The sequence below is a fragment of the Chelonia mydas genome, chromosome 1 (assembly GCF_015237465.2).
Source record: "Chelonia mydas isolate rCheMyd1 chromosome 1, rCheMyd1.pri.v2, whole genome shotgun sequence".
Taxonomy (NCBI): Eukaryota; Metazoa; Chordata; order Testudines; family Cheloniidae; genus Chelonia; species Chelonia mydas.
This window is the reverse complement of record NC_057849.1, coordinates 27,749,678-27,776,657: the sequence shown is the minus strand read 5'-3', so window position 1 is coordinate 27,776,657 and position 26,980 is coordinate 27,749,678. Positions and strand designations below refer to the sequence as shown.

Genomic DNA, 26,980 nt, shown 5'->3' with positions numbered 1-26,980 from the left:
CTGGGATGACGAGTAGTGACGGCAGAACTTTCAGATGAGAAAAGCCATTGTCATGGGACTGTGTGAGGAGCTCGCCCCAACCCTGTCGCGCAAGGACACGGAGATTGAGAGCTGCCCTGACGGTGAAGAAGCAGGTAGCCATTGCAATCTGGCAACTCCAGACAGCTACCGATTAGTCGCTAACCAGTTTGGAGTGGGAAAGTCGACCGTTGGAATAGTGTTGATGCAAGGTTGCAGGGCCATTATCGCATCCTGCTCAGAAGAGCTGTGACTCTGGGTAACGTGTATGACATTGTGGATGGTTTTGCACAAATGGGTTTCCCTAACTGCAGAGGGGTGATAGATGGCACACATATTCCAATTCTGGCACCAGTCCACCTAGCATCCGAGTACATTAATCGGAAGGGGTATTTCTCTATGGTTCTCCAGGCGCTTGTGGATCACTGTGGGCGTTTCATTGACATTAGCACAGGCTGGCCTGGAAAGGTGCATGATGCACGCATCTTTCGGAACACTGGCCTGTTCAGGAAGCTGCAAGCTGGGACTTTTTTTCCCAGACCAGAAGATCACCATAGGGGAAGTCAAAATGCCCATTGTGATCCTTGGAGACCCCACTTACCCTTTAATGCAGTGGCTCACGAAACCCTGTACAGGGAGCCTTGACAGCAGCAAGGAGCAGTTCAACAACAGGCTGAGCCAGTGCAGAATGACTGTGGAGTGTACTTTTGGCCGTTTAAAGGGCCGCTGGTGCTCTCTATGTGGGAAGCTGGACCTGGCCAATGACAGCATCCTCACGGTTATATCTGCGTGCTGTACCCTCCGTAACATTTGTGAAGGGAAGAGTGAACGATTCACTCAGGCATGAAACTCGGAGGTTCAACACCTGGAGGCTGAATTTGAACAGCCAGAGAGCAGGCTGAATTTGAACAGCCCCTCTAATAACCCTGTGCGGGGCTGTAAGGATTAGGGATGCCTTGAGGGAGCAATTTGAGGCAGAAAGCCACCAGTAATGTCTGGTGCCCTGCACAGGAGTGAAGTGCAGTGGTTCCAATGTTAGTAGGAATCTGTTTTTGCTACACTGACTTGAAGTGCCTGTTTCGTTCCTGGGCTAAGGTATCTTTTACTTTATGCAATAATAAAGAATGTTTTCAAAGCCAAAAAATCCATTTATTGAAAAGAAACACAAGTGCTTGGGAAACAGAAAGGGCAAGGGGGTGGGGTGGGGAACGGTACAATCACAGATTTACATATGTCCTGTTATACTCAGCCTTCCTGTCTGGAGAGCTGTGCAATGAGTGCTGCACTTCAGGATGGCTATACTGCATGGTAATGGGGGTTGAGTGCAGTGGGTAAGGGTCATAATTTTCAGGGCTGGGTGGTGAAGCTACAGGTGGTGGAGGCAGCTGGTAGCAGTAAGAACACGGATGTTGGGGAAAGTGGGTTAGAGGTTACATGGAGGCACAAGGAAAAGTTTTGGGACAAGGGCTCCGGGGGGGACGGGTGAGATAGTGCTCCACCTGCATGGCTACGAGCGCCAGGATAAAGACCTCTTTAAAGGTGCTCCATTATGCTTATCAGCCGATCCGTGCTTTGCTGCCGGAGCACCGCGCTTTTGTGTCAGCGCTCCTCAGTCTGTTGGCGGAATCTCCTTTCAATGTCCCTGAAACTGCACTTTTTGGTTTTCATTACTTGAATGCTTCATGCAACATGTCTTCCTTGCTTCTACGTGGCCTCGTTCTGATTCTTTGGAGTCTTTTGGCTGGTGATAACAGGGACAGATGAGATCTCAAGGTTGTAACTGTAAAGGCAAAATGCAACACTTAACAGAGGCAGCATTGTTCACACCAGACAGAGCAATGATTCCCCTGTACTTAAGGGCAAGCACAGTCTACATAATAGCAAAATTTGCCAGTCCCAAAGCGAGCGCACATAACCCACAGGAGCCCCAAAATGGTGAATAAGCATAGGGTCAAGCGTGACTGATTGTTTCACGGCTGTACTGTCCTCTGGGTTTCTGTGTCTTGGGGAGAGCCAGCAGCAGCAGGGGGCCCCTATTCTGAACACTGTCCCCACATTTTCCACAGGAGTTCGTCCTGGAAGATATCTCACTGCTGAGGATGACCTGGGAAGCAAGGGAGGGTCTTCTACTGCAATGCAGATTCTGCCCTGGCCCATATGCAGCAACGGTGCCCCCTGCCCCAGACAAGTTAGCCTTACTGGGACAAGGACCACAGCGGCTCTCCTGAGAAACCTGCGCAAGTGCATTGCCCAAGTTCTGGATGCGACCTTTGAAGAGATCATTGAAGCCGATTACTGCGATGTGAGAGAGCACATCAACGCCCTATTTTGCATCTAGGCATGCATGCAGCCCTAACCCTCCTCACTCCAAGAGCCTGCACTGAATAACTTCCTTCCCAAAATAAAAGCTGCTTACCGGGAACCTCCTCTGGTGTTTGTCCTTCCCCAAGCACCGTCCGCCGTGACTGGCTACCTTCCTCCTGGCTTGAGAACAGCTCCTGGCTGCATGCATCTAGGGATTCTGTGTGTGTGTGTGGGGGGGGGGGGGGGGTCTTCCTCCGCCTCAGCACAGGAAACAGTTTGGAGTGAGCAAACAGGAAGGGGATTTTCAAAATTCCCAGAGAATTTAAAGGGCGGGTCTGATGACCAGAGTGGCTAGAACAGGCATTGTGGGACACTTCTGGAGGCCAATCAGAGTGTACTAACAGACCAGGGTGTCCACACTGCTGCTGCGGTACTCCAGTGGGGGTGCACAAAACTTTATTCCACTCACCGAGGTGGAGTACCAGGAGCGCTCTAGCCGCGGAGTCAGAGCGCTCTACGTGCCTTGCCAGTGTGGACAGGTAGTGAGCTAGTGCGCCTGGGGCTCCTTTAATAAGCTGTATCTTGCAAGTGTAGGCAAGCTCTGAGTTGCTACCACCTGCACTGCTGGGATAGGGGAAGCCAGCAGGAGTCGGGCTGAGAGTGGTGGTGTGGCTTGGCGTTTTCAGATCAGCACGGATCTGTAAGCTGCTCTTGCCACGGGCAGAGATAGCCCAGAACACTTTTGAGTAAAAGCCCTGAGACTTTATAAACACTCATGCTGGCAGCAGCATAGCCAAGTCAGTGGGCATTCTTAGTTATCACTCCTTCCGAGGAGTACGGGGGTTACAAGATACAGAGGAGTTAATGCTACACAAAGCAGTTTGCACCAGACATTACTGCAGGTTTGCTAGAAAATTGTCCACAACTGGTGCTTGACAGCTTTCTTTTCAAGTACCTGTGCTATCCTAAGGCCCAGAACACATGTTCTGTATTTTCTTTATTTCAATTAACACACCATGGGTGTGTTGTACTATGTATATGCATTGCTGTTCATATATGTGGCAGGCTGGTGACTGTGTGGCTTTAAGTTATATGTATGTTAGTGATTTATACATGTGTCTTACTTTCAGTGCATAGCAGGTAGAATATTAAAAAAATATTAAATACACTTCACATCTACATTTTAAGTGTGTTTTTGCTACAAAACACAAAGAGAAATATAACAAGGCTTAGACTTAAAATGTTAACTCCTAATCAGGGTTTATTCACAGCCTAGAAATATCCCACTTGACAGCAAGTAAGACAGTTTAAATTCAGTTCAGTAAAACTTTATTGGCAGGACAAATGACAAAAATATCAGAGTGTAAAGGAAAAAAAAAAAAAATGCTGACAAAGTGCTCCAGTATTTCAGCCTTATTCAAAACTAGAAACAAAGAGGGCCTGATCCTCCAGTCAGCCCACTGTAACTCCACTCACTTCAATAAAGTTATTCCTCATTTAAACTGGTATGAGAAAATAATCAAGCACACATGGCATGATAGTAACATGAACATTTAAAATCCTAGAAATGGTCCTATGCTTGTTAAGTAGTTAGCTAGCTTGTAAGCACCAGTAAAAACAAGAAAAGTCCCTCTTTGACAAGTTTGCATTTCCATACCTGTAGGTCCTCTACACTCTCAGTGAAATCAATGGGGTTATTGCCACTGACTCCTGTAGTTGTAGGATTGCACCACCCTGTAGTTCTGCTGAGCTAGAAGTTACATGAGTGGAACTACAAGTGCCTTCCTCTTATTTCAAACAAGTTTCTTGTAATTACTGATTAAAATAAGTGGCCAATCCCATTACCCACATATAACCCACTAGGGCACATATAGCTAGAAGGGCACACAGCCATGTCAATATCAGATTCTGAATTGTAGTGTAGTTACATGGTTCTTGATTGGCATCTCTTTTCCTCTTCCATTTAGAATGTGTAGCGCTCATTAATTCAATGGTGGCTCTCTATAGCCAGAGAAAATCACCTAGTAATGCCTGCCTAAAGTAATCAATATGGAACAAAATAAATCATTAATACAAACTATTTGGCTTTGATGTTTGTATAAAAATTAATTTGAATTCAAATAACTATTTCAATCACAAACAATCTAAACTCTGAACGTGTCCCATTCTTTAAAAAGGCTAAGACTGCAATAAAATGTCAACTTTTCATGTGTGTGCTTGATGTCAATTAAAAAAGACTGATCAAATCCAATATTTCATTTTTAAAAATTAATTGCTATCCTTACACTCCAAACTAAGTGTACATCCATGGATTTAATCTCTCCCAACCATATGAGACTCCTTGGGTCTATCAATACGAAAGAGAAGTTCTGCAGGCAAAAAATATCCCAGATACTGCACACTATCTGGTGTAGTGTCATTATGGTAGTGTCCTCCTTCGCCATGGTGACTGAAACAATGGGTGTGCTCCACTCGCAGATCAAACCCCTAGAAAAGAGACAAGTTTATGTTACGGGAGCACATTTTCTTTTAAAGAAAGTATTTCAGTAATGCTACAGGATTTTGCAGTTCATATTGTATATTTTTTCTTCCATGGATCTCAAAAAGTGTTCTACAAACATTTAATTATTTAAAGACTTGCAACGTGAAGTAACCTAGTACTCTCGCTATTTTATAGACTGGTAAACTGAGGCAAAGAGTCACTTCCTGAGATCACACTGAGACATTGATAGAACTAGGAGTAGAATCTAGAAGTCCTGACTCCCAGTCCTCTACCCAGCAGTTCTCAACCAGGGGTCTGGGGCTCCCTGGGGGGCTGCAAGCAGGTTTCAGGAGGTCTGCCAAAATAAACCAGAGAGCAGGGCCAGCATTAGATTCCCTGGGGCTCAGGGTAGAAAGCTGAAGCCCAAGCCACGTGGGGCTGAAGCCAAGGCAACTCAGCTTTGCAGGACCCCCTGTGGTGTGGGGTGGCCACAGACAATTGCTCTTCTTGCTACCCCTTAACGCTAGCCCTGGCTTTTAATCTACTCGACACGCAGAAAAACAATTGTTGTGGCACAGGTGGGCCATGGAGGTTTTCATAGCATGTTGGGGGGGTCCTCAAAGAAAAAGGTTGAGAGCCCCTGCTCTGCACTACAACACACAACCGTTCTTCCATGCAATCCAGTTGGTCTAAGCCAGGCTCTAGTATGTGTGTTGAGGTACGGTCTATGGGCCCACAATCAGAGATTAGGGCCCCATTGTGCCACACATTGTACAAACACAACAACAACAACAACAAAAAAAGATAGTGTCTGGCCCAATTTTGAGAGATAACAGGTAGGTACTGACAGGAGGAAGCACAGGTAACAATAAGATGATAATGAACGATCTGATAAGTGTTGGATTCTGCACACCAGCTGCTTAAATGAAGAAGTTCCCATTGGCACAATGCTATTTGTCTTCTAGAGAGATATAAGGCATCATTATATTGCAAAAATATTAGTGCGATTAGGCCTAACAGCTAAGTTGGTGGCACGTTGAGACTACTAGCTATTAGGCAAAATGTAACCATTTTATTATTTGTATTACCATAGTACCCAGGAGCCCTCATCACCAGGACCCCACTTTGCTAGGCATTGTGCTATACACATTCCATCCTTTTGTCTGTTTTTCCTTTCTTTTGCATCTTGTCACGCTCAAATTGTGAGCTTTCCGGGACAGAGACAGTCTCTGTACAAACAAATAGTGCTTAGCACAATGGGCCCTGGTTCTTAATTTCTCTGGGTACTAATTTAATACAAATAAGAAGTAGCAATCATTATATAAAAACAGCACCTACATGTCAGACGCTTTCATTCAGAAGAATATTCCATTAACAGCTGTCGATATATGTCCATTCCTATAGTACTCATCACTAGCTTTTGGGAAACTATATGCAATTGAGCATTGGGCCCAAAGACTGCCAAATAGAGACCCAATGGAGTAAGGCACTTGAGTATGTGCAAACCAACACCATGTCCCACTAACATACCCACCACTTGGCAGAAGTGTTTTTTAAATTGTTATAAATTTGTTTAAAAGATATACAAAATATGGATGGTAATTAGTTTTTCTCCCAAGACTCTTGGTTAACGTATATACTTTAATGTAAATGTAACAATATTCCTAATGATAGGGACACTAGTCTTATTTATAACATAGATTTTCTCATACTTTTAATATTTTTTACTATTGAATTTAGTGCTTGTGAAATATGCTCAGTCTATACTTTGATATCCAAGGCTGTAAGGCTCTGATTTGCTCACACTATAAATACAGTGCAGTGCGAATAGCAACTTCCCCACATAGCACTGCCAAAGTGTCCCAACCCATTTCTGAATGGGCCACATGAAGGTAAGCATAATTCAGTCTCCATCCCCTTTCATTCCTTGGTCTCTCTTCTGAGTGCTGAATAGATGTCCAAATTAATGCAAGTTGTGCTGGTTGTTTTGGGATGCAGACACCTACACGCTAGGAACTGGACGGGGAACAAACACTTCACCCTTGTTACTGAACATGCATCAGCATTCAGTCACTATTGACCTGGGTTTATTTCAAACCAGTGAAAAGTGAAAGGCTTAGTTATATTCTATTACCAATCCCCTGAGCCACCCATTCCAACACCTCAAAGACTTTAATATAATCCATAAATAATTCCCATTCTTGAACAGAAAAAAAAATAAACAAATCCAAGACAGAATCATTACACATCAAGTTAGTAACTCAGACAAACACAAAATAGTGACTTACTGGATCTCTGGAAATTAGTACTGGCTGACAAATCAACGGAGCCTTCATTTCAAAAAAATTGAGCCAATTATTCACTTCCTCGTCAGTGTTTAAAGGACAGGCAGAAAATTCTGGGGGCTATAAAAAGCATTATCAATTGAATGAAGATACTAGGACCAAAACTTTTCTCTAAGCTACTTTTCTTCACTAGCCCTAAATTATTTTCTGCTCCCTATTTCTCCTTAACTAGCAAAAGCAATATCCACAATTGTTTCTCTATTCAGAATGATAAGCTTTTACCCAATGGCTTCCTCCACTGCCATTCCTCGGGTACCAAATGGGGAATTCTTAGAATCAGGTAACCTGTATCCACATGTTACATTTGTCCTATCATGTTGGGATCAGAACTATGTCAGTTTCAGGTGTGTTTGAACACAGCTGAAACTCACAGGATTCTGGCATGTTTTCTTCAACTGATGCTGACAGATTTTTTTCTGAGAACAACATTAGCCAAACTGTGATTACAATTGTACCAGGAATAGCAATCTAGACCATAATTTTATTATCCCTATCCACTTTAGTCATGGAAATTATAATAAAATTAGGGCTGTCAAGCGATTAAAAAACTGAATCATGATTAATCGCGCTGTTACACAATAATAGAATACCATTTAAATATTTTTGGATGTTTTCTACATTTTCAAATATATTGATTTCAATTACAACACAGAATACAAAGTGTACAGTGCTCACTTTAAATTTTTATTTCAAATATTTGCACTGTAAAAAATAGTATTTTTCAATTCACCTCATACAAGTACTGTAGTGCAATCTCTTTATCATGAAAGTGTAACTTACAAATGTAGATTTTTTTTTTTTGTTTATATAACTGCATTCAAAAACAAAACAATGTAAAACTTCAGAGCCTACAAGTCCACTCAGTTCTACTTCTTGTTGAGCCAATATCTCAGACGAACAAGTTTGGTTACAATTTGCAGGAGATACTGCTGCCTGCTTCTTATTTACAATGTCACCTGAAAGTGAGAACAGGCGTTCGCCTGTAGCCGGCATTGCAAGGTATTTACATGCCAGATAGCATGAAGGGGCATACGAATGTTTAGCATATCTGGCATGTAAATACCTTGCAATGCCGGCTACAGGCGAACGCCTGTTCTCACTTTCAGGTGACATTGTAAATAAGAAGCAGGCAGCAGTATCTCCTGCAAATTGTAACCAAACTTGTTCGTCTGAGATATTGGCTCAACAAGAAGTAGAACTGAGTGGACTTGTAGGCTCTGAAGTTTTACATTGTTTTGTTTTTGAATGCAGTTATATAAACAAAAAAAAAATCTACATTTGTAAGTTACACTTTCATGATAAAGAGATTGCACTACAGTACTTGTATGAGGTGAATTGAAAAATACTATTTTTTACCGTGCAAATATTTGTAATAAAAATTTAAAGTGAGTACTGTACACTTTGTATTTTATGTTGCAATAGAAATCAATATATTTGAAAATGTAAATATCCAAAAATATTTAATACATTTCAATTGGTATTCTGTTGTTTAACAGTGAGATTAATCATGATTAATTTTGCGATTAATTTTTTTTGAGTTAATCGCGAGAGTTAACTGCAATTAATCAACAGCCTTGATAATAGAACCTTGATAATAAGTGTTGTGAATACCGTTCCCAATGTGAATACAGCCTAAGGCACACAAAATTCAAGACATCTGTTTCAGGAGTGTTCTAGACACGGAGGACTCAGGAATGGTGCTTTTCTCCAAAGGGGAGCACCATTGGTATCATGTTTAGACCCACTTCTTGAAGAGAAAAAAAAAATTCTTCAGAGTAATAGATTTTTTTAAAATTACCCTTTGAATTTTAGGTAGATGAAAGCAGCACTACAAGATGACAGGAATTTCATCTTTGACATTTGATAGGTTTGACAGAGACAAGAATCAGTGGAGACTTGTAAAAATTTAACATTTCAGAAAGTTCTGCTTGTAAAATGGAAAGCGAATTCTGGTAACCATGCAAGCAAATACAATCAGTAAGAACTGTATAGCTATTGCATAAATATATTTAATACTTGTAATAGTTTATAAAAATATTATAAATCTCTAAGTTAAACCATCTCTCTGATCATTGTTTAATTGATTTAATTATTTTTCACACTATTCTACTGTTTATGTGTTTCACCAAGTCCTTATACATCTCCATTTGTTTCTACAGCTTTTTTGTCCCAACAAAAGATGGGAGTATTAGGGTCATGGGATATATAATGTTGGTGTTTTTGTACTTTCCGTTTATCACTTTTCAGAAAGTGCACATTATTGCAAAAAAATTAAGTGCACTAAGTCTTTATATCCTGAACTGTCCTGCATCTTTATCTTTTAGAAAGATAGAGCCTGAATCAAGAGCAACTTACCATGATATGAATCTTCGCTTTCCCCTTTTGAATGACAAATGTACCGCCTATCCCGACTGGTTTATCTCCATAGCATTTTTCTATAATTTGTCTCATACAGGTCACAAAGTTATGCTGTCCAGTTCTTCCATTGGCTCTCACTTCAATAACCTGGAGAGTAGATATACATTTATCATGCTTATCACATGCTGTAATGTTTTGTGAATGTTTGCTATGTACATCATGTATTTCAACGCTGCTGTGAAACACTCAACCTTGTATCCTATAATCTTTGTTAAAGTAAGTTCTCTCACAGGTGCTGCTTCCTTTGTATCCTTAAAATATTCAACAGGTTTGGTTTTGTGCATGTAAGAATTTGCTTTTCTGAAGTTCTTTAGTCAGTCACACAACAGGCACAGCACATGAAACAGAGGCGTAAGCTTCCCTCTCCCACCCAACAGGCCTCAAACCCGTCATGAAAGAAGAGACTCTCTAGGGATAAAAAGGTTTGTTCAATTTTCATGCACCATTCGGTCGTTGCTTTTCTGTTGAGACCACCTAGTGCCAGTTGTGTTGAGGGAGACACTTGTCCACCAAGAACTGAACTAAGACCACAAACTTCAGTTTACACAGGCCAATCAAGTTTCAGTCATTATCAACCTGGGCTGGATTACAGTGGGTGATTTAAGGGTGAAAAATTCCATATCCCAGTACCAATCCCCTGGGGAATCCACTCCCTCACATCAACTTCATTTTCTTGTGAAGGATATAATTTCTCTTATACGATTTTTGGCATTAATATTAACATCAGTATTCCCTGAAAGAAAAGGCAGGCCTCAAACAAAGAAGTTTAACTTCAGCTATCACCTACTGAAGAAGTGACATTTTATCCAAATATGCACCTTGCCAGGTTGGCCCTGACTGGCATACAGGTTGGCCAGTAGTCCAAATTCACAGTCACTATATTTCTTGCTGTACTTCTCCAGGAGGCACCCTCCATCTGCAGGATTAATCTGAGCGGTGTAACTTGCATTTACAGCAGGCTTTTGTTCACTCTCAGCTTGAACAACTGGGATAAACTGAAAAGAAGAGAATGTAAAATTGCTTAGTTCTAGTCAGTTGATTTTATTACTAGGTAGATAGCATCCCAAGTTAGGGCCCAATCCTGAGAACTACAACAGAAGTTTCATCTCGCAGGATTAGGTCCATATAGATTAGCAAAACACACAACTATTTTAAAGAAAACTCTCAATTTAAAATTGATTAAGTGTGAAACACATGTATTAAGGAATTTTCTCTTATCTAGGGATTTGGATTCAAGTTCTTGTATAAATAACAGAACACTAAATGGGAAAGTTTCTCAATGAGGCAACCAACTTAATATATCACTGCAAGAGGCCCAGCTTAGTGATGATGACCAGGACTGAGCATTCAGTTTCTGTTAGAAAGCATTGAAATGAAAGAGTTTTCAGGTGGCATTTTCAAAAGTGTTCATACTATTAGGTTCCATAGACTTCAATAGAAGCAAAACTAGACCAACTTTGAGTGCTCCTGAAAATATCACCCTTAATGTTGTTGTAAGGCAAGGCCTATAATAATTTAAATGGTTCATTTGACTACTTATTTTTAAAATAAAAATATTTTCCTATTTTATTTAAATAAGAAAAACATGTAGCGACTTTGAAAGTCTGAGTTACCATATTTACTACCAAGAGCTAAATTCTCTCACTCCTACTGTGCATCAGGCTGTTAAGATACCAGCTTTCAATTGATTTAGTTTTTTTCTTTGATTGTATTTCACTCACCTAGGAATATGTTTAGTCATGTACTCTTCTTTTAATTAGATGTAGCATTCAGAACATTTTTCACATTACACTGGAGTTTTCCATTCACCTCAAATCAAAACTGCTTTCTTTATCTATTTCACCATGTAGGACAGATCAACTAAATCATGTTTTAACTGCTGATCCTTACCTGACCTTACAGCGTAAGTCTTAAAGCAAAAGCATCTTGAGTAACACAATTTTTTTTCTTGTGCTATTTAAAATGAAGACCAGCATTGGGTATTTAAAGCAATTTACCACTCAGCTCCTTGGCATCCATTTTTTGCATATTTTTCCTCTTCTCTGGAATTAAAAATGTGATCAGCTAATTACAAATTTCAGTATAGCAACAACTAGAGGCGGTTTCCTCTTAACTCCATAGTAACCATATGCTTCCCTGTAGAATTTATAAACACAAAAATGTGGTTTATTATCTAAGTAATAAGTAACCTTGTCTTTATTATCTTTGTAAAGTGCCATACAAACTTGTGGTGCTACATATACATTATCAGTGTAGAAATGTTTGCTGTGTCAATGAAATAATTTTTTTGAGAACTTCTGCATGTTTATACATATTTACTGACCTCAGCATTTACTCCAAGAATCCTAGAGGACCCAGCTCCAGCTCCAAGAATGAACGCTCCAGGCAATTCTATTTGCTTTGCAACAGTGTTCAGGTCATAAACCTGTACAAGAGACATATGTTTATGTACCTTTGACTTTCCTGCCTTGTAATTCTCATCTCAGCTACATTCCACTGCAATTTCTTAATGATTTTATCCAAATGCCATTATTATTTATTTGTACAGATTGGTTTGAACACAGTCCCCAAATCCGAACAGCATTGGCATCTGGTCAAGTTCAAACTTAATGACTTGGGCACATATCCACTTATTTGCTGGACTGCAGTGTCTTCTTGCACAAGCTTGGCCCCATCCTGTCTAAGGGCCAAATTACTCTCTCTGTGCAAGTGACTGTTTAAAGGAAAAAAATGAAAATATCCTTAAGTGATGTCACATAGAATCAGATTCTGGCAGGCCCCATGCTCTACCAAAAGAGAATGCATTAGCAAGTATTAATGTGAACTCTACTTTGGCCTATACCAACCCCATACACAGTCTGTTTTTACAATAGTAATAATCAGCATGGAGGGCTATGGCTAGATAGCATACAATACATAAACATACAGATCATGCCATGGACTCTAAGTAATTCCCTCCAACATCCTCTGTGGCTTCTGTCAGACAGCTTTTGAAGAAACAGCCACATACTATTTAGTAGGTACCAGAAGAGGGACAACTTTTGTATGCAGTTTCTGCTGTGGGATTTCTGACATGTTCTTATGCTCAGCACAGGCCAGGATTCTTGGCCCATAATGCTTTCGCAATGTAAGGCTATTTTTACAAATGGAATCCTGCAGCTTTCATTCGTCAGTGTTCGCCAGGATAGTATTTTAAAATAGGACTACATATGCTTCTTTCTTTGGCAAATGCACTAAAAAGCCAGGACTGTAAATTAACTCACTTTATCTTTTTGTACAAGAGGCACAAGGTAAGGAACACCTCCCACATCTGCTATTCTAGGCTTCCCACAGATTCCTGGAACAAGAATAAGGCAAGTTAGCTTGTCAAGAGAATCTGTCTAAAATTCTCTCTGGGTACTGGAAGCATAATAAGACACAGAATTTGTTCCTCAAAAGCTTCCTTTAAGTGTTCAGAAAGTCTTTTAAATCAGGGGTTCTTAACCTTTTTCTTTCTGAGCCCCTTCTCGCCCCCCTCCCCCCGCACCCATGCTTTAAAAACTCCATAGCCCAGCTGTGCCACAGCAACTGTTTTTCTGCATATCCTGTGGATTAAAAGCCAGGGCTGGTGTTAGGGGTAGCAAGCAGGGCAACTACTTGGGGCCCCAAACCACAGGGGCCCCTGTGAAGCGAAGTTGCTTGGGCTTCAGCCTCGCATGGTAGGGCTTGGCTTCAGCCTCGCATGGTAGGGCTTGGGCTTCTGTTTTCTGCCTGGGCCCCTGCGAGTCTAATGTTGGCCTTGCTCTTTGGTTTATTTTGGAGGACCCCCTGAAACCTGCTCGCAGACCCCCAGGGGGCCCCGGACCACTGGTTAAGAACCTCTGTTTTAAATCACCATTTTTTTTTCTGAGTACTAAGATAAATTGGGGTTCTACAAATCCATGTAAAGTAGGCCTGAATTGGAAGAAAAACATACATAAGGTAGGTTTCAGAGTAGCAGCCGTGTTAGTCTGTATCCGTAAAAAGAAAAGGAGGACTTGTGGCACCTTAGAGACTAACAAATTTATTAGAGCATAAGCTTTCCACGAGCTACTGCTCGCTTCATCGGATGCATTCAGTGGAAAATAAGGTATGGGCTCACTTCTAAAAGCTAGCTAGCCAGCCTGTTTCAAAAGTAGTACTGTTCTACAAGCACACACATAAATCTGCTAGGCAACAACTGAGGAACACTGGTTCTCCAATGAGGCATAGTTCATAGTGTCATCATGCAAAGACAGCAGAAGGTACAGATATAAAAATGCTTTCACCTATCTTGTGTAGGGACAATGGTGGGAGTTTAAATAAACAGAGACTGAGCTCATTATTAGAAAGAAGTTGAATAGCAAGACAGTACTTGGTATCTACACAGCCCCTTCAATCTGAGGATGTCAAAACCCTTAACATACAATAGAGAATGAAACCTGTTAAACTCATTTTACAGATGAGGAGCAATGATGCAGAGCACTTGAGTGATTTGTTCTAGTCAGGTCACATCAAGCCAGTGGCAGAGCCAAGACTAAGACACGGCTCTCCCAGCTTTGTAGCTTATCCACAAGACCATTCTTCCTCTGCCATCATCTCCAAGAGTTTCTAATTATGACGAATCAGCTATGAAATATTGGCAGTCATAGCTTATGGTTAGAACAGTATGTTACCTTTAACAGGGAAATTGAAGGGATCATGAGTTAGATCAGGGCATTCTACTACAGAGACCTGGACATCAGCAAAGTTCTCTGTAAGCCCATTCTGCAGGACTAGAATAGAGTAAAAAAAAAAAAAAAAATTATTAGTGAGACATTAGCTAGAATTTGGCAAGTAATACACCACATAAAACACATATTTTAAGGTGCCAATTCAGCAAGATACATAAGCACATGCGTCACTTTAAGCACATGAGCAATTCCATTAACTTAAGTAAGGCTAGTCACAAGCTCAAAGTTACGCATATGTTAATTACCTCACTGAATCAGGGCCTCAGAGAGGAATAAATCCTTTTCCGCTAACCTGTCATATTGCTGAAGGACAAAAGGTTCTATTTTTTCTTTTTTTACACGATGAGGACCGGGGGGGGGAGGGGGGGGAGGGAGGGGGGATTTGGATAGGTGTGGGAGTCCCGGGGGGCCTGTCAGGGGGCGGGGGTGTGGACTGGGGTCGACACAGTCAGGGAGCAGGGGGAGTTGGATAGGGAGTGGGGTCCCGGGGGGCAGTTAGGGGTGGGGGATCTCGGGAGGGGGTGGTCAGGGGACAAGAAGCGGGGGGGGGGGGGGGAAGAGGAGGGGGTTGGATGGGTCAGAAATTCAGAGGGGGACAGTCAGGGGGCAGGGGCCAGGCTGTTTGGGGAGGCACAGCCTTCCCTACCCGGGAGAAAGTTCTTCCATCAGCATAATAAAAAACACCTCTGCAAGTAGCACAAGCTATGTTGGCAGGAAAAGCTCTCCCGCTGTGAACAGTGCTATGTCGTTGTAACTTATGTCACTCAGAGGGGGTTTATTCAAGTTCAAACTTAACCCATTCCTGGATTTAGCTTTATTGATAGACCCAACAACAGAAGATAAAATTCAGCCTATGCTTTCTCCTTAGGCCAGGCTGTTTCTAGGGCTTCCTGAAGGATTTCCCTGTCTCCACCCCTCGTCCCCCTGTTCAGAGATTCATACTGTGATGGGTTCGGTCACAGAGACCCCCTGGGGACTGTCACCTGATGTGCCGAGACTACCTCTGAGCCCGTTTTTTCTGCCAGTTTGGGCCTCCAGAACCCTGTCTTGTTGAGCCAGACATGCCAGTCTGCTCCAACACAGACCCAGGGTCTGAACCACACGCCCCAAACCTGCAGACTTAACTGAAAACAGCTTAAGTGCTCCTGTCTTCAGCACCCAGACACCCAGCTCCCAATGGGATCCAAACCCCAAAGGAATCCATTTTACTCTGTATATAGCTTATACAGGATAAACTCATAAATTGTCCGCCCTCTGTAACACTGATAGAGAGATATGCACAGCTGTTTGCTCCCCCAGGTATTAATTATTTACTCTGGGTTAATTAATAAGCAAAAAGTAATTTTATTACATATAAAAAGTAGGATTTAAGTGGTTCCAAGTAATAACAGACAGAACAAAGTAAGTTACAAAGCAAAATAAAACAAAACACGCAAGCCTAAGCCTACTACATTTAAGAAACTGAATACACGTAAATCTCATTCTCAGAGATGTTCCAATAAGCTTCTTTCACAGACTAGACTCCTTTCTAGTCTGGGCCTAATCCTTTCCCCGGTACAGTCCTTATTCCAGCTCAGGTGGTAGCTAGGGGATTTTTCATGACTGCAGCCTCCTTTGTTCTGTTCCACCCCCTTATACAGCTTTGACACAAGACCGGAATCTTTTGTCTCTCTGGGTCCCCACCCTTCCTTCTAAATGGAAAAGCACCAGGTTTAAGATGGATTCCAGTACCAGGTGACATGATCACATGTCCTGTGAGACCCCAAGCCTTCATTCTTCCTGGCCTGACTCACAGGAAGGCTTGCAAGTAAACAGAGCCATTTACAACCAATTATCCTAGTTGATGGGAGCCATCAAGATTCCAAACCACCATTAATAGCCCACACTTTGCATAGTTAAAATAGAGTTCAGAGTAACACTTCATATTTCTAGCTTCAGACACAAGAATGATACATTCATACAAATAGGATGAACACACTCAGTAGATTATAAGCTTTGTAAGGATACCTTACAAGAGACCTTCTTCATAAAGCATATTCCAGTTACATTATATTTACACTCATAAGCATATTTCCATAAACATATGGAGTGCAGCATCACACATACCCACCTCTCTTCTAGCCTGGTGGAGTTAAAGCCATTTGCCATAACGAGTCAGCAAAATTTACTTAGCAGCGTTATGTGAGGTTTTAACTCCTGCTAGGTGAGTGGATCAGTAAGGAAGCTCTGAAAGGATCTCCACTGAGTCATTCCCCAAAGGTTGATGAGAGAGAGAGAGAAAATAAAAAGCAAGACAAAACTTTGGGTATGACAGCCCAGCCAGGAAGGGGAAACTGATTTCCACTCTACTTTTCCTGCTGCTGATGTAGGGACAAATTCAGCCTCCTGATCCTATCATGGTTGCTCTCCAAGTGCTCCACCCCATCTCACCCCCAATCCTATTGCAACTCCTCACCCCTCCTTGCCAAGCATTCAGCTCTGTGGGCAGCACTGGTTCAAGAGGCTGTGATCCTGGCACTGCTCCAATCAGAACACGTAGTGGGTAAAAGTAGCACTCCCAGGCAACCAGGGGGTTCTTGCCAAGATCTCAATCTTGCAATTTTTTGAAGCTGCAAAGTAATGTGGGATGCAAGTGGGACTAGCAAGAAACTACAGGTAGATTTTGGGTCTCAGTTGGAAGAAAAGCAACTGAGAACCATTGGGTACATGTCCAAAAGTGTTCACTGTGGTGGCTATCCATTAATCTTATAACCTTTAGCCCAGTGGTTATGGCACTTGCCTCTCATATAGAACATCAAGGTTTGAATCCCTACTCTGGAACGTAGACTTGAATTCAGGTTTTCCCTCCTCCAAGTCCTACATTCATCTCCTACCTCCCAAGTGAGTGCCTTAATCAAGAGGTTAAAGAATTGTTCTGGCTCTCTTTGGCCCAATGAATATTAAGTTTATGTTTATAAAGTGGAACAGCTTCAACAGGAGAGATTATGAGCAACCCCTTCCAAAACAGTCTGTAGCCTAGTGGCCAGGATACCTCCCCAGACAGATGGATCCGAGTTCAAGTCCCTACTCCAGAGTAGGGATTCAATTATGGGGTCTCCCATTTCCCAAGCAAGTGTCCAATCATTGGGCTGAAGGTTATAAATGGGATAGATGCACAGACACAGTTTGCGGTCTTAGAATAATTCAGATGGGAAAAACTGTATCAGGTCAAAGCCAGCCTCTACCCAGCTCTATTTAGGACACAGGAGCAAAGAGCACAATGCAAAATTTAGTTATTTGTCATTTCTTATTGCAACAACTTCCGTAACACTATAAATTGCATTACTTACCCCCAGAAAGTTCCTCTAGACTTGGGACATGAAGAGCAAACTTTTCAACTTTGGTCATTTTCTATTTCTTTCCGCAAACTGGACAACTGATTTAGAGATTCTCTGCTGAAGAGATCAGAGTACACTATGCACTGAGACTTACTGATCTGTGAAGAAACATAATGGTTTACTGATTAAAAAGGGCTTGCACAGCAGAATCCTACTTTTTGATATGTAGGATTTTTCCCCCCAGTTTCAATTAAGTGTTACCTCTGTTCCCCTAAAAAACCAACCCAGGGTCACACTTGTATTAGTTTTATTACAATGCAGCTGTTAGGTCAGACAGAAAAGGGAAGGAACTTATTTATACACCGCATTTATACCCCCATGTACCCACACGTTTACACAGGCGGAGAGTTACCGGAGACAGCATGGGAAGCCAAGAAGCCAAAGCGTGGTAGATCTGGTGTGTCTGCCTGTGGTCACAGATCTGAGCTGGTGAGCAGGCCAAGGAGCAGCAGCTTGTGTGCGCGGCTGGTTCGTTTTATTTTGGAACTGGGTGCTCCTGTCACGTACACTGAGTTTTTCTTCTGCGTCCGTCACTGAGAAGCATTCCCAGTCCCTGTTCCTTTCATGCATCTTTTCTTTACAGCACTCCGTGATTGCCTTCTCAGAGCAGATTATATCAGACACACCTGGCTCCTTTCTCCTTGCAGTTCCTCTCTGCCCAGTCCCCCCATACACTTCCTTGTTCACACCCCCTTATCTTCCACACACACACTCCCTTGTTCACACTCTCTCTGATTGCGTGATGGGATATTACAAAGCTTGGCCGTTCATACAAGTGGTAACTTGAAAAGGTTACAGAGCTTGCAAAGGTTACAAAACTTAAAAGGCTATGGTAACAATAACTGAAGTTACAATAAGGTTGCAGACCTTAATGATACAAGTTACAGATCTTACAATCGCATTTGAGCGGCGGCTTTACATAACATAACATTACATAACATTACATAAACTACAGTAGACTAGACTAGACTTTTTGCTTCAAGTGAGATTGTGATGTATGTGCTTATAATGCTAATTTCCTCATGTTTTGGAATGACAACATGCATAGCATGCAGTTCTAGAGAGAATTCAGAGCACTGTATCCATAAAGACTTAGACCCAAACCTGTAACTGGGTCTGTGTAATCAGGCCCCTGACTTCAAAGGGCTCTGCATACATGCAGCTGTTTGCCTAGGTGGAGCCAGTTATAAGATTGGGGCTTTAATTTGTTTTTCTGTGAAAACTTCTTAAGGGGCATAACCTGTCACACATTAACCATCCACTTCTGCACGATGCAAGTTTTAATTAAAAAAACATGTTTCCAGTCTTTATGGTCACCAATATTACTTTTCAAAAGTGAGCCCATAGTCTTCCTGAGTCCGCAGACACACAGGGGTACAGCAAAGATCAAAGAGTGGGGAGAGGGAGGTGAGCATACTTTATAGCAACAATTTCCCAAGTGAAAGGAGAAAGCTGCTCACTAAGGGCTGATCCAAAGCTCAGTGAAGTCAATAAAATACTCTGATTTTCACATGACTTTTCATCACAGAACAAGGAAATCAGAAGGGAGCAGAACAGTGATTCCCCACCACCCCTGTGAAAAACCTGTATTCTTCACCCCAATAAAAGTAGCAAAAATTAAGTTACTCACTTTTTTCAGCTTTCTCTTCCTGACCAATGCCTTCAGTAGCCAAGCTGTTTGGGGGATTGTTAGCTGAGGGGGCACAACCCTTGGGAAGCTGGATGTGTCTGATTGACTGGGCTTCTGCTGAAAAGTCAGCTGAAATGTTTTTCTCTCCTACACTGCAGAAAGCAACTCAGGAGGAGCTGTATCTCCTTCAGCAGGTGGAGGATTCCCTTACCTTCTCAGGTCAGGAGTTGACAGCTCAATAATTATTAGAGTTGATAGGTAGTGTAATACAAAGCCAGGAAAGCACTCAAAGGATAAAAAAATATGTAGCTTGTGTTTGAGGTGGTGGGGGGAAAAATCCAGTGTGGAATGAAAAAGTGTGAGGGGGTATTTAGCCAGAGCAATTAACCAACTAGATGATTTTAGTAGCAACATTTTGAATGGACTTGAAAGGGGGCCAGATTGTATTTATCAGAACAGAAAGGAGGACGTGGCAGTAGTCAAGACACAAAGTGACAGAGCGTGAACAAGAGCTTTAGCATTGTGGAGTGAGAGACTAGGTCAGATCTCAGAAACGTAGGATGCAGTGAGTGGGCAGAAGTACTACTGGGTGGCTAGGAAGATGGCAGAGCTATAGAAGGAGACAGTCCATTTTGTAGTGGAGGAAGTCTGCATGGTCACAACAGGACTTCTGTGAAGATGATCAAGTGGTGGAGAGCAGGAAAAGAAGGAACAGATGCTGGGGGGTCAGTCAGGGTTTGAGGTTGCTTGAATGGATGAACTTTGCAAAGGAGGAGATGGTCGAACAAGTCAAGGATGGTGGAAAGTGTGGGGTGGGGAGAGTTAATGGTTGGCACAGTGAAGAAGGGTGAGAGGGAGAAGAGGACTTGGAGAAGAGAACAGGTTGATGGACTGGGAGGCGAGGAAGTAGGGAAAGGAAGAGGGGCCAAGTGAGTAGTACTGAAGGAGACCAGGTAGTGGCTAGATAAGGAATTTTGTGATGTAGAATGAGCTGATCTGGAGCTGCTGGTCAAAGGACGATGTGAGGATAAGGAGACAGGAAGTTAAAGGGTCAGGCAGGAAATTTCTCTGTACAAATGTTCTTAGTTATGCAGTTTCCATCCTGCCTTCATAAGATCCCTGACTGAACAGAAACTTTGTTTTTGTTTCCTGGAGTGATAAGTTTATGTATATTAGAGACAGTCTGTGTGTCAACGCAGATCTGCTCTGCGGAGAGACAGGGACAGAAAAAAGATCCCCTTCAGGGCAGTAATTCCAAAGCAAAATACAAAACTCTGAAATGTACAGTCCTGCTTAATTTATCCACCTGCCTGATTGCAGGGTTTCTCCATATCTCAGCACAGTCATTGATGTGCTGCCAAATCTACAGCTGAAGGTGCGTGATGCGTCCCATCCCATCACAGCTATGCCCGCGGATAGACAACTTTGCCAAGCAGTAACAGAATGCACCTAATTATGCACTAGGCGGCACCAATACTGCCATTCAGAACTGGAAGGCTAGCAGAGAAAGGATAGAGAATCATGTCAATTTTATGCTATCGCTGCTTTTCCAAACGTATGAGCACCCACGGAGTTCCAGGGGTGGCCGGGCACAAGCCTGCCCACATCTGAAGGCCCCGCCCCACCCTAAGAGGATGAGCTACTGAACCCAGGGCTCAAGCAAGTTCAGGGGACAACCAATGAAAAACAGGGACAGGAGTGAGGTCTTAGGGCCAAAATCAGGGATCCAGAAGGGGACACTGAGCAGAGAACCCTGGACAGCACCCACTGCTCTTCGAAGGTGTCTAGGGAGCCAGCAGACGCGGCCCAGAGAAACTCTGTCCGAATGCGTGATCGAAGGGAGGAGCAGAAATAGTGGCCAGTGCCAGAAGGAGGTTGATGAGGGGGTCTCCTGACTTCATGGGACCACCGAAGAGGGGTGCATAAATTAGGAGGTGGGGGGAAAAGTGCAGGCAGAATCTAAGGGGAAGGCTCTGGAGGAGTCGGAAAAGGGGCTGCAACCTGGCGTACTTGCGGTAGATGTGCAGTGTGGTCTCACGCCTCAGAAGGGGCAGATGGCAGAGAGAGGGGTAAACCATGCCAGGTACATGATCCAAATGTATGAGCAGCAGCAAAGGCAGGCTCTGTTGTTATGAAATAGTGAAGAGGATAAAACAGAGGCTGGGGATGGGGAGAGTAGTGGAGAATAACCCCTGTGGGAAGAGAAGCCTTGGGAAGAGATGAAGTAGGAGCTTCAAATTTATCTGAACAAGTCACAGGTTGCTCTAAATGGTACAAGTGCAGGGGCAACTACCTAGGGCTTGTCTACTTAGTTTTTGTTCCTATTAACTATATCACTTTATAAACCAATATAATTAAATTGGTGTAAAGCCCTAGTTTGGATGCCTTTCCACCAATGAACACCTTCATGTTGGTATAGCTTATATCAGTAGTTAAATGGGTATCTATAAACAGGGTGAGGGTTTGTGTGCACAAGCCACTAGTAGAAATCCCAGCAATGCAGGGTTACAAAGAAGCAGGGCTTCTCCTGAGGGAAAACCACCACAACTTGCCTTTCACAACTATGCCTGACTAGCAGATTTAGTCCTCTGGCTAGTAAATGTAATTTTTTCCACACCTTGTTAGTACAGGATTAACAATAAACCACAAATAATAAAGAATGAATTTTTCCATAAAATATACATATACTTAACATTTCAGTCAATTTTTAGTACAAATAAAATGCAGTACCGCATTCCAATTCAAAGTACAAGTCAGTGTATTTGATGGGCTCTTCCTTTCTTTCCTTCCTCATTGGAATGTTTTGGTGTACAAATGAGACATGCCCTACGCAGTAACTTCCACCCTGGAGCAGCAGTAGAATTGGAATGGTCTTGGCTAGACTTTTTGGGGAATTGTTATGGGCTGGTGATTTTACTTAATTGACTCCAATAGGGCTCAGTGTAAGGAAGTTAGGGTCTACCCATGTGGATTCATTTGCAGACCAGGGCCTAAAAGACAGATCCAGAGTAGTTATGGTGCACTGGAAAAAATTAAAATGAAGCAGTAACTTAAAGGGCATTTTAAAAAGTAATTAATAAACTCATCAGAGCCAGGAAAGCAACAGTCCCTTCTCTACACAACATCAGAACGGCCATCCTGGGTCAGACCAATGGTCCATTTAGCCCAGTATTCTGTCTTCTGACAGTGCTTCAAAAGGAATGAACAGACAGGTAATCATCAAGTGATCCATCCCCTGTTGCCCATTCCTAGCTTCTGGCAAACAGAGGTTAGGGACACTTCAGAGCATGGTTTTCCATCCCTTCCCATCCTGGCTAATAGCGATTGATAGACCTATCCTCCATGAACTTAACTAGTTCTTTTTTGAACCCTGTTATAGTTTTAGCCTTCACAACATCCTCTGGCAAAGAGTTCCATAGGTTGACTCTGTGCTGTGTGAAAAAATACTTCCTTTAGTTTGTTTTAAACCTGCTGCCTATTAATTTCATTTGGTGACCCCTAATTCTTGTGTTATAAGGAGTAAACAACACTTCCTTATTTACTTGCTCCACACCAATTGTGATTTTCATATCCCCCTGGGTCATCTCTTTTCCAAGCTGAAAAGTCCTAGTCTTATTAACCTCTTCTCATATGGAAGCTGTTCCATACCCAAATCATATTAGTTGCCCTTTTCTGTACCATTTCCAATTCTTTTTTTGAGATGTAGAAACCAGATCTGCATGCAGTATACAAGATGTGGGTGTACCATGTTTTATAGAGGCAATATGATTTTTTTAACCAAATTATTTATTCCTTTCCTCATGATTTCACAACATTCTGTTTGCTTTTTTGACTGCCATTGCACATTGAGCGGATGTTTTCAGAGAACTATCCACAATGACTCCAAGATCTCTTTCTTGAGTGGTAACAGCTAATTTAGACTCCATCATTTTATATGTATAGTTGGGATTATGTTTTCCAATGTGCATTACTTTGCATTTATCAACACTGAATTTCATCTGCCATTTTATTGCCCAGTCACCCAGTTTTGTGAGGTCCCTTACAAAACATAAAAGCAAAGTTTCAAATGAGAATTACTCAGTTCTGAAAGTGAGTGATAGGTGAATAAACATGCCCAGACAGTAAGGTTAATGCCTCATATAAAGAAAAGGAGTACTTGTGGCACCTTAGAGACTAACATATTTATTTGAGCATAAGCTACAGCTCACTTCATCGGATGCATTCAGTGGAAAATACAGTGGGGAGATTTATATACACAGAGAACATATTTCACATATAAAGTGAACAAAGTGCATTATATTAACATCTGCAGTCCCCTGATTCCATGTAAGCCTACTTCTGAGAAATAACAAACCCTTAGTAGCAATCACAGCCTCTCACACGCTCTTTTAAACCTTTGCCAAAAGGGGAGCTCCCGTTACAGGGACACGGTTGTGAAGCAGGCAACCAACGGGCTGTAGGAAGGGTAGCGGCGCATTAGCAAGGCTTTTCCCGTACAGCACAACCTTCCGGAGGTCACTTCCCGCTTAGCCTTGCCCTCTCCCCCAAAGCCACCGCTTTCGGACACAAACAGCGCCCTTGGCCCGGCGGGGGTAAGGAACCGCCCAGCACGGGGTAACTGTGCCAGCCTCGCTACCAGCGCGATGGAGACCAGCGGGGCTCAGCAGCCAGCCGCTGCGCTACTTACCAGAGCGCGGGCGGGCGGGCGTGGGAGGGGCTCCGCGGCGCTCCTGCCCCGCGGCTGGGCTCTGTCTGCGCGCGCGCACCAGGCTCCCGTGCCTCTGCTCCCACCACCCGTACAACGCTGAGGAGAGAGGGGCAGCAACCCTCAGTGCCTCTCCTAAGATGGCGCTCGCGGACAGCCCCTCAGCTCCCTTCTTCCCATCAGGCCAGCCAGCTCTCGCGAGATCAGGTGCGCTATTTAAGAAGCCAAACAGCCGTTGAGCGGCCTTTGCCTTGGCCTCCCAGAGAGCGTGTAGAGGGCGGAGGGTGAGTCTTGTGTGGGGGTCGCTTCCTCTGTCCGGAGCCATCCGCGGCGCTGGGCCGGGCGGGGACCGTCACGGGGAGGGTCCAGGGCTTTGTTGGTGGGAGGTCGTCGATTAGCTGCGGCAAGTTCTTGGGGTCTAAATGCAGCCCCGCGCCGCTCTAAGGGCTTGGGGGGCTGGGCGGTGTCTCCGTCCTTGGTCCCTCCCTGCCCCAGGGCCGGTGGCGGGCGGGCGCCCCCCTCCCCCCCCATTGGCTCGGCAGCAGCATGGGATAAGGCGCGCGCTCGCCGAGGTGCCTACTAATGGTCTGGCCCGCTCCCCTGCTAATGGTACGGCTCGCCCCACGAGAGAGGCTTCCCCTCCCCCGGCCGGGTGCCTTGGAGCCTGGGCGCTGGCCTGGCTGGGGGCTCCCTCAACGCGGAGGCACTCGACCGAGTGACCAGAGCACGGGGCCGGGGCGGGTGTCGGGTTCCTCCGTTCCCTGCGCTGCCGTGGGCTCACTGGGGCGCGGGGCAAGTCCTTCACATGGCTGTGCCTGCTTGACTGACTCACGTCTAAAATGCTCCTGACAACATGTGGGTGTAATTAGTACCGTGTGTGGAGTGCGAGGCTGGCTGACTGCACGGTGCTGTAGACGTGGAAAGACAGCAGCAGTTTTCAGAAGGCGTTGTGTTTTTAATCAATTTGTGGGAGGAAACAAACCTCCTGTTACAGCAACACAAGGATTTTGGGGAAAACTCTCAAATGTTCACTTTTTAACCCTATTATTTCTATGGCAGGAGAGGTGGTGCCGCTAGTTGTGGAGCAGCAGGGATCAGCCCTTGCCATGTTAGGGCAGGGAGAAAACTGGTGTTGTGGAATTGCATGAAAAAGTCTGACGTTTCTGCATGTTTGTATACATGTGTAAGTTTGAAAGCACCGTAGTTAAGCCACTGGTGTGCTGTGACTACCCATTATTTTTCTGTTACCTTGTGACCCCTTTCTGTTGTTGTGTTTTCACTTGATGTACCTCATCTTCTACTTGGATTGTAAACTAGACTGTGTCTTTATTAGGAGTACAATGACTAGCACATTGGGGTCCTGGTTTCTAGTAGAGGTCTCTAGGTACAATAGTACCAATAGTAATGTTTATGACTCTGGAAACATTTTTCACCAGTTATGAACTCCATGCTTAACACTTATCAAAGGGGTAGCCACTTTAGTCTGTAGCCACAAAAACAACAAGGAGTGTGGTGGCACCTTAACAGATTTATTTGGGCATAAGCTTTTGTGGGTAAAAAGCCCACTTCTTCAGATGCATGATGCTACTAAAATTAACAGTGCAGTTGTACCAGTTGCCCTAACTGGGTAGGGCCCAAGTATTGTGTTAGATGCAATAAGAGATGAGCTCTTCTCAAATGCTTAAAATTTTATTAGCTGAGATACACAAATAAGATATCAAACCTAGTCACATTTTTAAACTAAACTGCACCATCTCACTTCCCAACTTTATTCAGGAGCTCCATCTGCCTACTACACCATCATTCCAGTATGCCCTTCTTTCATCTTGCTTACCCTGCGGGGTTAAAAAAGAAAAAAGCTTGTAACACCATTGAGGAAGTTTTTTTCCTTCTTACTTCCTTCTTTTTTTCCTCCTTCTTTCCTCCCTCTTTTCTGTAGAAAAACGACAGTTATATACTGATGAGATGATTACAATGATCTTATCTCTGGGGGTCTTGAGTATTATAGGTAGTTAAATTAATGTATAGTTTATTCAACTTTCTATAAATAACTTTACACTTTTTTAAAAGCTTCATGTAGTAGCAAACACTGCCAGTATTAATCTTTAGTATTGTTACAAATTATTTGAGCTATCACAAGAGAAAGTAAAAAGTACCTGCACAGAAGAAAAAGCGCCTTTTGACCTTAACTGATTTAATGTTTACTTTTCTTGTACAGATCACTTTTCTACTATTGTCCCTTGTCAGGGAAAATTCCTAATAATACAATTCCCTAAATGTCTTAAACTAGCCAAAGCAGATCCTACTCCCTACATCAACTTTTCCCTGTATCCTCAGGGATTGCAAACACGTGTGGCTCCCCCTTTGGCATCACAACCCTGCACTCCTAACATTCTTTATTTCAGTAGTTAACAGCAGATGCCGAAGGCTGGCACACTTTTTGCCAATGTCAACTGCTGATATTCGCCTGAGATCTGTACATGTAACAATGTTCAGACTACTTATCCAGCTTATTGGGTTAAACTTTAGGAGTTTGATCTAGTAGGGATGAGGTTTTCCAGTACGCCTGGTGGAGGGAAGGAGTGAACAAATCAATAGGACTTGGTGCTTCGGAAAACCTCACTCTTGAATTTTAATCCCTGCTTGCAACATGCGTTGTCCATTGTTTTGGGTATGTCTCACCTCTCTGCCTCAGTTTTTTCATCCGTAAGACGAGAATACTTTCCTATATCAGTGCTGTTATGAGACTAATTGGATGTTTGCAAAGCACTCTTTGGGACACAACTCAATATTGTTAAAAGCACACACTTTTTTAAACATTACAACTTTTTTGAAATATCGCTGGGAAATATAATAGGTGATTATCTGCAAAGACTTTTATTTACTGCTCCAAAAAACCTGAATGCTCAATATTGGGGCAGTGCAGGAAGGATATTTTATACTACACCCTGAAGATTTTTAATAACAAAAT

At 43.0% G+C, this 26,980-nt stretch overlaps 1 protein-coding gene across 5 annotated transcripts; it reads right to left on the bottom strand.

Moving 5' to 3' along the window:
* Nucleotides 1-942: 942 nt before the first annotated feature.
* On the bottom strand, nt 943-24,149 carry C1H11orf54 (chromosome 1 C11orf54 homolog). 5 transcript variants are annotated; one of them, XM_007069475.4, is made up of 10 exons: nt 23,992-24,149; nt 17,627-17,772; nt 14,241-14,339; nt 12,831-12,904; nt 11,891-11,992; nt 10,386-10,562; nt 9,505-9,654; nt 7,093-7,209; nt 4,608-4,809; nt 943-1,798 (listed from the first exon to the last, which is right to left on the bottom strand). In XM_007069475.4, exons 2-9 carry the CDS (start codon nt 17,682-17,684, stop codon nt 4,636-4,638), a joined length of 951 nt encoding a protein of 316 aa, XP_007069537.1. In that variant the 5' UTR covers nt 17,685-17,772; nt 23,992-24,149; the 3' UTR covers nt 943-1,798; nt 4,608-4,635. The 5 variants fall into 5 exon arrangements, with proteins under 5 accessions (XP_007069537.1, XP_027687400.1, XP_043384869.1 ...); XM_027831599.3 differs by lacking the exon at nt 943-1,798 and having other exon boundaries at nt 3,635-4,809; nt 23,992-24,137; XM_043528934.1 differs by lacking the exons at nt 943-1,798; nt 23,992-24,149 and adding an exon at nt 21,997-22,418 and having other exon boundaries at nt 3,635-4,809.
* Nucleotides 24,150-26,980: the final 2,831 nt, after the last annotated feature.